Genomic DNA, 12049 nt, shown 5'->3' on the forward strand with positions numbered 1-12049 from the left:
GGGTTAAGGGGGTAGGAGAAGAATACATAAGAGACTCTTAACTATAGGAAACAAACTAAGGGTTCCTGGAGGGGAAATGGGTGGGGAGATAGGGTAACTGGATGATGGGCATTAAGGAGGGGACTAGATGTAATGAGCACTGGGTGTTACATGCAACTGATGAATTATTAAACTCTACATCTGAAACTAATAATATACTGTGTATTAAATAATTGAATTTAAATAAAATTTAAAAATGAAATGATAGAGAAAATAAATTAAATAAAGAGGCATGAGAAAACTCCTTTTCCCCCTCTACCACATGAGCTCACTACTACAGGGTGTCATCTATGAACTAATGTCATGGAGAAGCTGTTCAGAGTCCATTTCCCAGCCAGAAGCCCCAGATCAGATGAACAGAGGGTTGCATGTTATATACGAATGTGGGGACTGGCTGTTTCCCTACAGAGTCACATCTTTTTATGAATCAACATCTTTATGTGAATAACTCTTCCCAGCCATCCTCTCTTCCTGGCAGTAGTTTACTCTGAACCCCACCACACACTATGTACCTGCTGCCTGTGCACTGGGCCTCATGCCTGACCTTCAACATGGAAATCTACTACAGGTATGGTGGACTTAGGGGATAGGACTGCATTCCTGCCTTCAGTCTCTAGAGCTGGGATTCTCTGACACCTCTGGTTTCATATCAGGGTAGGCAGCATTTTGCCTTCCTGGGCAATCTGTGGTCCCACAGCTGCTTGGAGAGTTTCAGCTGTCATTCTCTATAGAGGGACCACACTTTCTGAAACAAAAATTTTTTGAACTATATAGTTCAACTATGACCATACATTGCAAGAAATTACTTTAAATCAGGATTTTTCAAGGAAATTCAGTATGAGTCTATGTATTTTTGATAAATGTGTAGATTTAAAAATTATTTCTTGATTTTTATTATGATATTAGGACTTACATTGATTCATAGAAAACAGTGATTTATGCTCCCTGCAAACATTTGCATAATCATGTTAGTATATAACTCATTTGGGGGGAAAAATAAGCATTCTTCCTTGAATATTGTATTTAATACCTTTTCCTTGTCAAAGTTAACTGTCTTTGAATTATGTTTCGAAGTTAAATCTGATTGATTTTACCAAAGGACTCAGCATATAAATGTGCATTTTTAATACTTACAGGGGACTCTTTATTCTCTAAAATGTAGTAACATTATAGTCAAGCTGAGTGAATCAGTTTCTGCCCAAGGTTAGGAAGACTTTAAGGACTCATCCAGTTAATGCCTTGAGTTCTAAGTGGGTGCCCCAAGAGTAACATATAGGGAGAGGGACAGAGTTACAATGGGAGGGAATGGCTTCTCCTGTATGCTCTGGTCAGCTCAGAATCACGGTGTAATAAGTACTCTCACTAGTTAAAAAAAAAAGTAAAAAAAGACAAGAGACAGCTCTCTTCCCAAGCTCTTAGCGTCTTAATGGTTTTTGCCATTCTTTATTAAACCTGTGTGACTTGGAAAGTAAAACCAGTGCTGTCTTGTGAGATGCTGCAGTCATTCCTACACCCCTGGTTTCTGATTGCCCTTTTCTCTTTCTCTGCCATTATAATAAATGTCCCTTTCAAGATGTTTTATACTCATCTTACGAATGACTCCTACAAATTGCCTAGAGATAAAGGGAGAAATGACTTTTCCCCCCCAGGCTATTCTTTGGCACAAAAATAGAATTGATGTGTGTCTGGTTGAAATGCACAGCAAACAAGGAAAGAAAAGCCACTGGGCAATTCTTAAACTCCAGCCATAACCCCATAGCCCAGATGCACTGCATTTTCCCCCTGAGAATTAGGACTGAGGAGGGAAGCTGCCAGAATCAGGCAAAGTGAAGCTATAAGATATCTACACCCACATTATTATCTCCTGTGTGGTGGACAAGAGGGGTGATTTGTAGGACATGCCAATGTTTGTTTAACTTTTTAAAAGCTGACCAAAGTGTAATGCGGTATCCAATCAACATGCTTGAGATGGATTTCCAGTAGGGGAAGTAGGCTTAATTCCTAGGTTTCCTCGTACTTCGTGGGGTCATCTTAAGAAAAGACTGATGCTTTTGGTAAGATGGCTACATTCACAGAGTGATAAGTGAACTTCAGTCTTCATGGTTTTTAACATGAGTTTCTCCTTAAGTTGATTTTTTCAGAGACCTTAATAAGGTAATTGAGGATCTTCCCTTCCTGTGCTGCATGTTAGAACAGGGGCTTTGGAGTAGCAGCCCCAGGCTTCAAAGTTTGTTCCAGCAATTCCTATTGTGTGCCTTTAAGCAAACCACTTCATTTCTCTGAGTCTCAGCTTTTCCAACCCATCTATAATATGGGTAGACTAACTCCCTGTGCACAAGAGTTTTGTGAGGATGAAGGGAGAGGATGCATGTAATGTGACTGATGTTCATTCATTCCCTCACACCCCCTCCCTTTTAAATTTTCTAAATGATATTTTTGGAAAAAAAAGATAAAATAGCCAAATAGTTGTGAATTTCCAAATAAGGTTTGTTTACTAGCACTATAAACATATGTATACTTAATATTTTAAGAGGGGAAAATATTGAAAGAAATTAAGCCACAAATAATACTTTATTTAAAGATATTTAAATTTTTATTTATCTATTTATATCTGGCTTTGCTATTTTAGTCAAGGGCTTCGCCTCTCTAGCAAGCATGTGCCATTGTACTGAATATGTACTATGTTTTGTATTTACAACCTTCAGATGGCTAGAACATTTGGGAAATGTACTGGTTTCAACTAAAATACATTGCCTGTTTTTAAAAATCTTTCCGATTTGATAAATCAAGAAGCAGTCCGAGAAACTTGGATGCAGCCTGGGCACTTTTGGCAAAGAAATCCTTATTCCACTCTGGAACTGGGTACAAAGAAGACACTTATCCCAGATAACACTTCTTTTCGTGCCTGGCCTTCACCACAAAGAAAGGCGTGGTTCAGAATCCAATATGTTTGGGGGTCATATTTGCCAGCATAGTCAAATCTTGATAATTCAGGATCAGGAATATGTAAAATAGATATGAAATTCATGTAAAATCTCACAGTCTCATTTTTAAGCAATGATTCCAATTTCCCGCTACATCAAGCTATTTTTAAAACTCAAAGGGAAATGAAATGCTTATGCATGAGATTTCCCCCTTTACTTTCACTCAACAAGCCCTCTGGAATCAGGCATTAAGAGTATCAAACAGGGTAAAAACAGAACCAGGAGATGAAGCCCAGTGGGAGAGAGCTGTGTCAACAAGATCCAATGGATCATATCCCTGCTCTGTTCTTACTAGCTGGGTGACATCTGACAAGTCATGTAGACTCTCCCACTCAGTTTTCTCACCAGAAGCAACAGAAACAGATTATTTACTTGCGATTTCATATGTCAAAATGACCAACTGGTTGAATATTGATATTTTTTGCCTCCGTTCCCATATCAGTTATTTGCAACTTTTAAGGCACTTATGAAAGCATTTTTAAAAGAATGTTTGTTTTAAAATCTTTGCTTTGTGACTTTTAGGATGATTTAGCAACTTTCCATGGACTCTAATGCCTTCTATGTTTGCTTTTGAGATTCCTTATATTTCTATTTTTAGTCATTTATGAAAATGAAATAAAAAATAAAAGATAAAGCTAAAAGAACAATAAAGACAAAATTAATAAAAGCAAAATACCAACAAGAAGTGTCCGTTTTTGCCTCTGTACCCAGCATTTCCACACATTTTTAAAATTTTTTATATTTTGCACAGTTTTTGCTAGATATCCCTGAGAACGCTGCTCATGTGTTACTTTTAAAAAATGGAATGTGGAATAAAAAGCTGAGGAATATTTGTTTATATTATTTCTTGGTATTTGAGCGTTCTAGTAGCCACTGTTTTGCTTTTTTCCGAAGATCATTACTATACATCTTGATAGTAGGGACCTTTCTGTTTTGCAGTTTCTAAAAAGGCAAAGTTGGAATAACTTTGGAAACTTTTGAAAGTTGCAATAACTGGGATAACTGGAATAACAGAAAATGTGTTTAAATTATTTCAAACGCAAAAATAAATAAATAAAATAAATTATTTCAAAAGCAGAATACTTAGAAAGTGGTAAACTATCTAAAGAAAATTAATTAAAAATTAAAATCTAGGGGTGCCTGGGTGGCTCAGTGGGTTAAGCCGCTGCCTTCGGCTCAGGTCATGATCTCAGGGTCCTGGGATCGAGTTCCGCATCAGGCTCTCTGCTCAGCGGGGAGCCTGCTTCCCTCTCTCTCTCTGCCTGTCTCTCTGCCTACTTGTGATCTCTCTCTGTCAAATAAATAAATAAAATCTTTTTTAAAAAATTAAAATCTAATTGAAATTAAGATAATCATTCTCAGATGCACAGATATTCTCAATATGTTAATTACTGACCAGAAACAAGGATTTCTGAACCATTTTACTTTCAATCAGTTTATTTAGAACTGGACATAAAAATTTAAAACTCACAAAAAGTGTTGCCAAATTAAGAGTAGACAGAATTGGCTGAAAGTAAATATAATATTTGAAAACCAATGATCTGGAAAATAGACAAAAATGTAAAAACACACATAAAATATTGGTTTGCTCTTCAAATTAAAAATCTGTAAAATGCATAAAAACTCATAAAGAGTACCAAAACCGCTTAATGATACACCAAAATGACTAATATATGCCAAAAAAAAATCTGTCTAGATTTTCACCTAATTAATAATAGAGCCAATTTGTTATTTTGTAAACAATTCCTTTCAAGCAATTCACGTATAACCATAATTTCCTATGATGGTGAATGAAGAGGAAAATAGATGGTTTGTAAAGTAACTGGATCAAAATAGACAATAAAACACAATTCCCCATGTTTTTTCTGAGGCTCAAAAAGCTCGATGCCAAAAAAGTATAACAAAAATCACTGTAACAAATTGATACAAGCTTTAGGATTTGAGGACTGCTGAGGAATAATTTCTGCAAATTATCTGTTATTCAGCATGTCTGTTCTTTGCATACTTAATGAAACTGTTCTCTGGCAGAAAGAGAAATACATACGTAGTGATTCAATTCTAAAGCTCACTGTTTCGTCAGTGAGGTATATACACCCCAAGGCTCACTAGCTTCAAGGCTGTTTCCAGCATCCCCTCCCTGGCCCTCCTGCTCTTGGTCTGTGATGATCAGCCCTTGGACCACGGAGTACAGTACCTGGTTTTATGTGCAGTAATATCGGAATTTAGGGTTATAGTTTTACTTAGTGATATATACACCCATATGTCAGCTAAGCCAAATTATATTTTATGATTCATTTTCCTGTTGTTGTCGTTTTTATAACTTTTTGCTCTGTCTATAGTTAAGAATTCTCTCATTTCTGCCTTGGAAGAGAACTATCTTTGAGTCAGTTGCCCAGTTGTCACCCTGGAACTAACCCCTGCCTTGCTCTTGCCTGTTGTATATTCTGTTTTCTGAAACCCATTCTCTCTCTCTCTTTTAGGCTTACTCCTTCATTTTGTGAAATGTATCCTCTGGTAAGTCCTTGAGAAAAATGTCCATGGGTATGTTAGAAATTTTGCATGTCTTAAACAACCTTTATTTTATTCTCACACTTGATTTATGGTTTGCCAAGGTATAAAATTTTCGATCTTTTTTTCATTCAATATTTTCAAACCTAATATTACCTCTAATATTGTTATGAGAAGTCTGATGTCCCAGTGTTTTCCAGTCCTTCCTGAAGCTTTTAAGATCCCTTTATTGTTAGCGATCTGATAAATTCATGATAATATGCCTTGGTGAGTGTCATTTTTTATTTATTATGCTGACCCCTTGGTGGGCCCTTCCAATTTAGAGTCTGGGAAATTTTCTTATATTATTTTTTTGATAATTTTCTTTTTGCTACATTCTCTAGTTCTTTTTCTGGAACTTCTGGAAATTGGACTTCTTGAATAAATTCTCCACATCTTATCTTTTCTATTATGTATCCTTTCAATTGTTGTCCTAGTTTTGGGAGATAACTTTTACTTGACATTTTAACTTTTTGCTGATGAAAACTAGTCAGCTATCAGAATTTTAGTATCCCCAACCCCCATCTTCTTCTCTATTTACTCCCCTTATATAGCAACCTGTTCACGGTTCATGATTTCTTTGACATTCTCTATTGCTTCAAGCAGTACCCCTGTTATCTTTGAGTTCTCTTGTTTGCTTATTTGTTTTTGTCTCTCTTATTTATCTTGGAAGCTTTCCTCAATTGCCTAGTATCCTTGGCTATCCTTTCATATGTTAAAAGTGGGCTACTATAAAGGCGATTGGAAATGTGTAGGCCTCCTGCCACCATGCCTCACTGCCCTGTGGTCTAGTTGCTACCTGGACTTTTCACTGGTGACTCAGATGTTAGTAGCTACCAGTCTTTCTGAGGGGATGATACCTCTGAGAAAAATCCTCTATTTCCTGCTTAAGAGTTTTAAACTTGGCTGCTGGTGTGCAGAGATGGGTGCGAAAGGGAACAAGGGGATACCACTATTCAGTATTCAGGCTTTCACTTAATTGCCATATTTTTAATCTGCTGTCCTGAATGTCTGGGTCCCTCCTGCCGGAGTTTTTCTAGTTCAGTTTCTCCAGAGTCTGTACCGCTTATCTCTGGTCTGGGGAGGATTTCAGTTGATAAGGGTAGGACCTGGAGCTGTAACTGACTCTGAAATAGACTTCAGATAACCTCCCTGTTCTTTCTCTCCTCTTTGTCCCTGCCTTCTTGGTGTTTTCAATGCCTGAGCATTTCTCGAGTTTCACAGAATGACTCAGTTTGCTTCTCATCGATGGAGCCATCCACAGGCACTTAGTCCAACCCTCCTGCATTCCTTTGGGGCCATTCCTCTTTCTGTATGCATTATAGAATAAGGTTATAGGTGTCTCCTAATATGGTTAAACATAGAGTTTGTGTTTCTCTTTCTTATTCTACTTACTGTCTGGAGATAATTTTTTAAACGATAAGGAGATAGAAATGTCTGCTATACCATCTTGAAATGTAAAGATTCTGGTGTTAACTTTTGTATCAGAATATATTGGGAGTGGAATATTGCTCTCTGTGACTACAAATTAATATCTGGACACTAAAGAAACTCTACGAAACTTTGTTCTTCTTTATATAATAATTGGATTTGTTTGTCTTGGAATTTTGAACTTGTTCTGACTATTGACCCTATATTTAATTGCTTTAGATCTTCAACATCAAGTTAGCCAAGTATCCCAAATACTTCTAGGAGGAGAATTGGTGATGAGATAAACAGAGCCTCCTGGTCAATGGGCTTTTCACTGTGTGGGTCTCTCTGTTTAAGACCAGACCTGCGTGCTACTTATGTCCATATAAAGAATTAATGCTCCTCATCTTTAATTCCCATCTCTTAATCTGGTGCAAAGGGAAGATAATTTGCTCTCTAATTATTTCAGAGTGTGAATCCTGATTGTTCCTTATAAGCTATGTGAACTGGGACAACCTAAATGATTTTGCAAGCTCAATCTCTTCTCTCATAAGCTGGGGAAACTGATACCAGAGCTATGGATAATATTAAATCAATGAAGAAGTTAATGCATTTATTGCTTTAACAAACATTTCCTAGGCTTCTTTTAAGTGCCAGGCATGATGTAAGTCAAAAATCCTTGATGGCGGTTGAGTAGGGGAGGGAAGCCCAAGAGTGGTTATTAAAGTATAAAGTGGTGAGAGCTGGGACAGAGGGACGCATTATGGAAGCACAGATATGAGCAAGCAACCCCCCCTGGGGGCAAGGGAGCCTGTCAGGGATCCTTCTTGATAAGGTGATACTTGAGATCAACAGGCAGATCTTAACAGAAAAGCAGGAGCTACCCAGGTGAAGAGGAAGTATAAGAATATTCCATGTTATGGAGACAACATACATAAGGATTACAGAAGTGAGAATTGACATTGTTTGTGCAGGAAAGTGAAAATGATTTAGTGTCAATGAATCCCCTAACAAAGATTCCAGCACTGCAGAAATGTTAGTCACCTCCCTCCCTGCAGCCCCTGAATGTGGCCTTACTAAAAATTCAAGGGATTCTCGATTCTTGGAGCCAAGACAGAGATATCTGACCTATACGTCAGGTGTAGCCCCTGCAGGATGTGTGTGTGAGTGTGTTGTGCTGTGTGGTGTGTGTGTAGGTGATCTTGCGCTTTGTTGTCCAAGGCTGGTTTTACATAGGTTTCGTTAGGGAGCCAGTTTCTTCCTCTTAGCAGTTCAGTTTGACCTCTGCCATTAGTATATTAGATTAGAGTATAATCTAATATGCATGTATATATAATACACACAAAATATACACTAATGTGGTCTATTAGGTTACACTCTGCTGTACTTCTCTGTGAACTCTCTGTAGAATTCTGTATGAAAACAGCTGTCATATTCTATGAAAGTCCTTGTGCTCAGACTGGTGCTACAAAGAGGACTTTTTCTCAGCACTAAGTCAAGTTTGCCTCTTTCTGAATTCCCCAAAAAGGTATTTCTGCCAAAGACTGCAATGGAATTAAGATATAACCTTCTCATTTGAGGCATTTGGGGAATTCCAGCTCAATATTACAACTGCTGTTGAGGCTAAATGGATTTTTCTAATTAGATCCTTCACAAAAGGGGACGGATTCATCACCTATAAGTCTTTATCATCTCTCTTAGAGTCAGAGATGAGTTGACATGGACATCATATAAATTGCTCTATTTGTTTTTATGGCTTTGCTTATATTTTCTATGGGGAGCATGGTGTGACTTCATCATTGCTGGGCTTAATTTATTTCAGAACAGTGGTAAACACTTTCTATCATTAAGCATATCTATAAAATGATGGTAAAAGTCATGGAGATAAATGTGGCCTCCATCATGATTATCCTCTTGAGAAAGTGTATTCTGGTGTCAATGCTGCCTTCAGATCCTCAAGCACGATTATTAGATATTCTCAATTAATTTCATCCTTTTAAGGATGAATTCCATTGTGGAAACATCACAGTCATGTCTCGTGAATAAAGTGTGGAATATAATTTAATTTACACATGTGGGGTCACTATGAAGTAATGAGAATCGTTTGCTTAGATACAATCATTTGCTTGGGAACATTTAAGTTCTGCCTTTCTTTTAAAAGACAATACTGTTACTTTGTAAATGTATTTATAGTGATGTAGTTGTACTGGGTATTTGCAAAAAAAAGTTCTGAAGGTAGTTTTTAAAAAAGAGCTTCAGAGGGATGCCTGGGTGGCTCAGTTGGTTGGATGACTGCCTTCGGCTCAGGTCATGATCCCGGAGTCCCAGGATCGAGTCCTGCATCGGGCTCCCAGCTCCACGGGGAGTCTGCTTCTCTCTCTGACCTTCTCCTCGCTCATGTTCTCTCTCACTGTCTCTCTCTCAAAATCTTAAAAAAAAAAAAAAAAAGAGCTTCAGAAAACTTTTTAGCAGAATTGAAATATTTTTAGTTTATCCCCTTGTTCATTTATTCATCTAACATCTATCAAGGCCTCTTATTATTGTTATAATACCCTACTAGGTACTGGGAATGAAAATGATGAGTGAAATAACCTGTCCTTTGATGAGGGACCCATCTTCTTTGGGTGGTGGGGTGGGGGAGGCATGGAAGAAATACAAGGAACATAGTATGAGAAATGCTATAGTGTTGATATTTTCTTATGTCTTCTATATATTATATATTATTCAATAGTAACCAATTCCTAGGTTGTTAGAGAAGGCTGCATAGAGAAAATAAGGATCTCCTCCTACGCTGAATTCCCCAACGAACAGGATTGTGTTGGGAACATTTAAGTTCTGCCTTTCTTTTAAAAGACAATACCGTTACTTTATAAATGTATTTATAGTGATGTATTTGTACTGGATCTTTGAATTTCAAGTGGTATACCTATGAAAGGAAAGGTTTCTGAACAGATTATAAAAGGAAGTCATTTGCTCCATTTCTTTTAGAAGTAGTAAACACTCTGGTCACTTCTCTAAGACAACAATAAACGTGAAAATCCTTTTCATATTGTTCAAGTAAGCGTTGCAGTTGTTATTATTATTTCTGCCTGCGCCCACTTGTGTTTTATATCAGCCATCAAACAGTTATCAAAATGAGTAACAGAAGTCCTCGAAGTCTTTTTGTGTGTGTGTGTGTGTGTGTGTGTTACATAAATTAACCCATTTATTATAGGCTAGCAATGTTTCAAACAGCGGCGCTTCTGCTAGTCTTTCAACTCCTTCAGTCTTCTGATGGCAGACTTTACTGTGACCCCAGAAGTGGTGTTGTAGGTCCAGGCGCCATCAGCAACGGTTTTCATGCAGGAGTCACAATGCCAGATCCCCACAGCTCGTTTTTTCATCTTGGTTTTGCCACAGAAGGAGCAAGTGCACTTGGCATGCTGGCTTATCTCAATCTTCTTTCCCATCTTCCTGAGGGAGGCACCATAACGAGTCCCGTATTTGCCCACGATTCTGACCTTCTTGGTGCGTTTAGCCATGTCGCCTCAAACTAGGTCTGAGTCCCGAGAGGACGAAGTCTTTTTTTTCTTATATGAAAGAATTCACGAGTTGAGATGAAAGTAAAGAAAAAATTAATAAAAATTACTGAAAAAATTTTACTGTACATTTTTAGGGAACTGCTATTTTATTACTTTAGGGTAATATGGAGAAATCATAACCCATTTGCCAAGTGAAAAAAGATTAACATCTAAATTTTTTATTTACATCTATTGATCTTGTTTTCATCAGTTTATTCCTTTCTACACAACTTTCTTGTGCAGAGATAAAGACCTCGACCTAAGATAAATGTAACAAAATTCATAATTTATTCATTGATCATAGCATTTTGGAGGTGAACTATGTCCTTCTAGTCAGCACCAGAATTGGTTGCAGCTAATGCAGGTCCGAGAGGCATTGAAAAGACACATAAGGCCTAGGTCCTTCCTTGAAGGAAGAGAAATCTAATGAGGGTCTTAATAATGTAATGATACTGCCAGATTCATTGAAAACTTGTGATATACCTATGCCCTCTCATGTAAAAACTCTTAGAATATCAGAAGCCTAAGAAGTTGACTTTCAAAACTGACTCATGTTAGTATGACATACTCATTTATTAGCTGCTAAGTACAGACCCCACAGTTGCCAGGCACTGAATTCTTGCCCTCATGGAACAAATGTACTAGTAGATTAAAGGAGTTATTATATTAAGCGTGGTTTATGCTTCTGGTTGATGAAGCAAACTACGCTAAAATTCAGTTTTAGAATAGGGTGATTTCTAGGGCATGTGGCACAGAAATCAGTAAATATAATGATCTTGAAGTTCTAAAACGAGACCCAGTTCATCATGATGATTGGCTTGAATCTGGAAATCTCCTAGGACGGGACAGCAGAGTTTACATATTACAAAGCCATGTGACCAACAGCTCTGGAGTCGCCTCCTGACATGTTATTGAATTTCAGGGCCTGAACTCTGGCTGAAGAAGTGTTTATAATTATGTGTTTTCACATATGTTTTCCTGACTGCTGTATATTTTGGCTATTGTTTATATACACACTGAGAAGGAAAAAATATATACTTGACAAGAAAATTAACTAAAAGATTTTGATGTTAAAAATGACAAGCAGCTTGGAGCCTGAAATCTCATAAGAGATGTGGGTAGTGGTTAACGTGGAGGCAAAAAAAATCTCAGATGTGTTTTTAGGTGTATAGACTAGTCCTTCCACAAAGCTACCACACATGCAAACCTAACATTCTTTGTAAGTCTCGAACAATAGACACTCTAAGAAGATTACATCACATTGCATGTTTCTGGGCAGGAGAAGGCATATTTGTGAATACGTTGGCCTGCAGCAGCCTTCTGCCAGTTTAGTCCTGTGACTGACTCAACAAATAATTCCTCCAGTGGCTACATAATTAGGTATCACAGCTGTTGTGTGTGGTGCACGTGGCTGAGAGCCCAAGTGAGATTTTTGTGAGGCTGGGAATTGGTGCAGCTGATTTTCAAGGTGTTCCTTCTTTTGTTCCTGTTAAACCTTTTCCTTGCAGG

At 37.6% G+C, this 12049-nt stretch overlaps 1 protein-coding gene across 1 annotated transcript; it reads right to left on the reverse strand.

Moving 5' to 3' along the window:
• Positions 1-10187: 10187 nt before the first annotated feature.
• Positions 10188-10519, reverse strand: LOC131829609 (large ribosomal subunit protein eL43-like). Its single transcript, XM_059171546.1, has one exon. The coding sequence runs from the start codon at positions 10499-10501 to the stop codon at positions 10226-10228; it is 276 nt and encodes a 91-aa protein (XP_059027529.1). The 5' UTR covers positions 10502-10519; the 3' UTR covers positions 10188-10225.
• Between the last annotated feature and the right edge of the window lie 1530 nt (positions 10520-12049).

Source organism: Mustela lutreola, chromosome 4 (genome assembly GCF_030435805.1).
Source record: "Mustela lutreola isolate mMusLut2 chromosome 4, mMusLut2.pri, whole genome shotgun sequence".
Lineage (NCBI taxonomy): Eukaryota > Metazoa > Chordata > Mammalia > Carnivora > Mustelidae > Mustela > Mustela lutreola.

Coding starts and splice junctions, on each gene's coding strand:
- LOC131829609 (XM_059171546.1), bottom strand. CDS start 10,501: ATGGCTAAACGCACCAAGAAGGTCAGAATCGTGGGCAAATACGGGACT.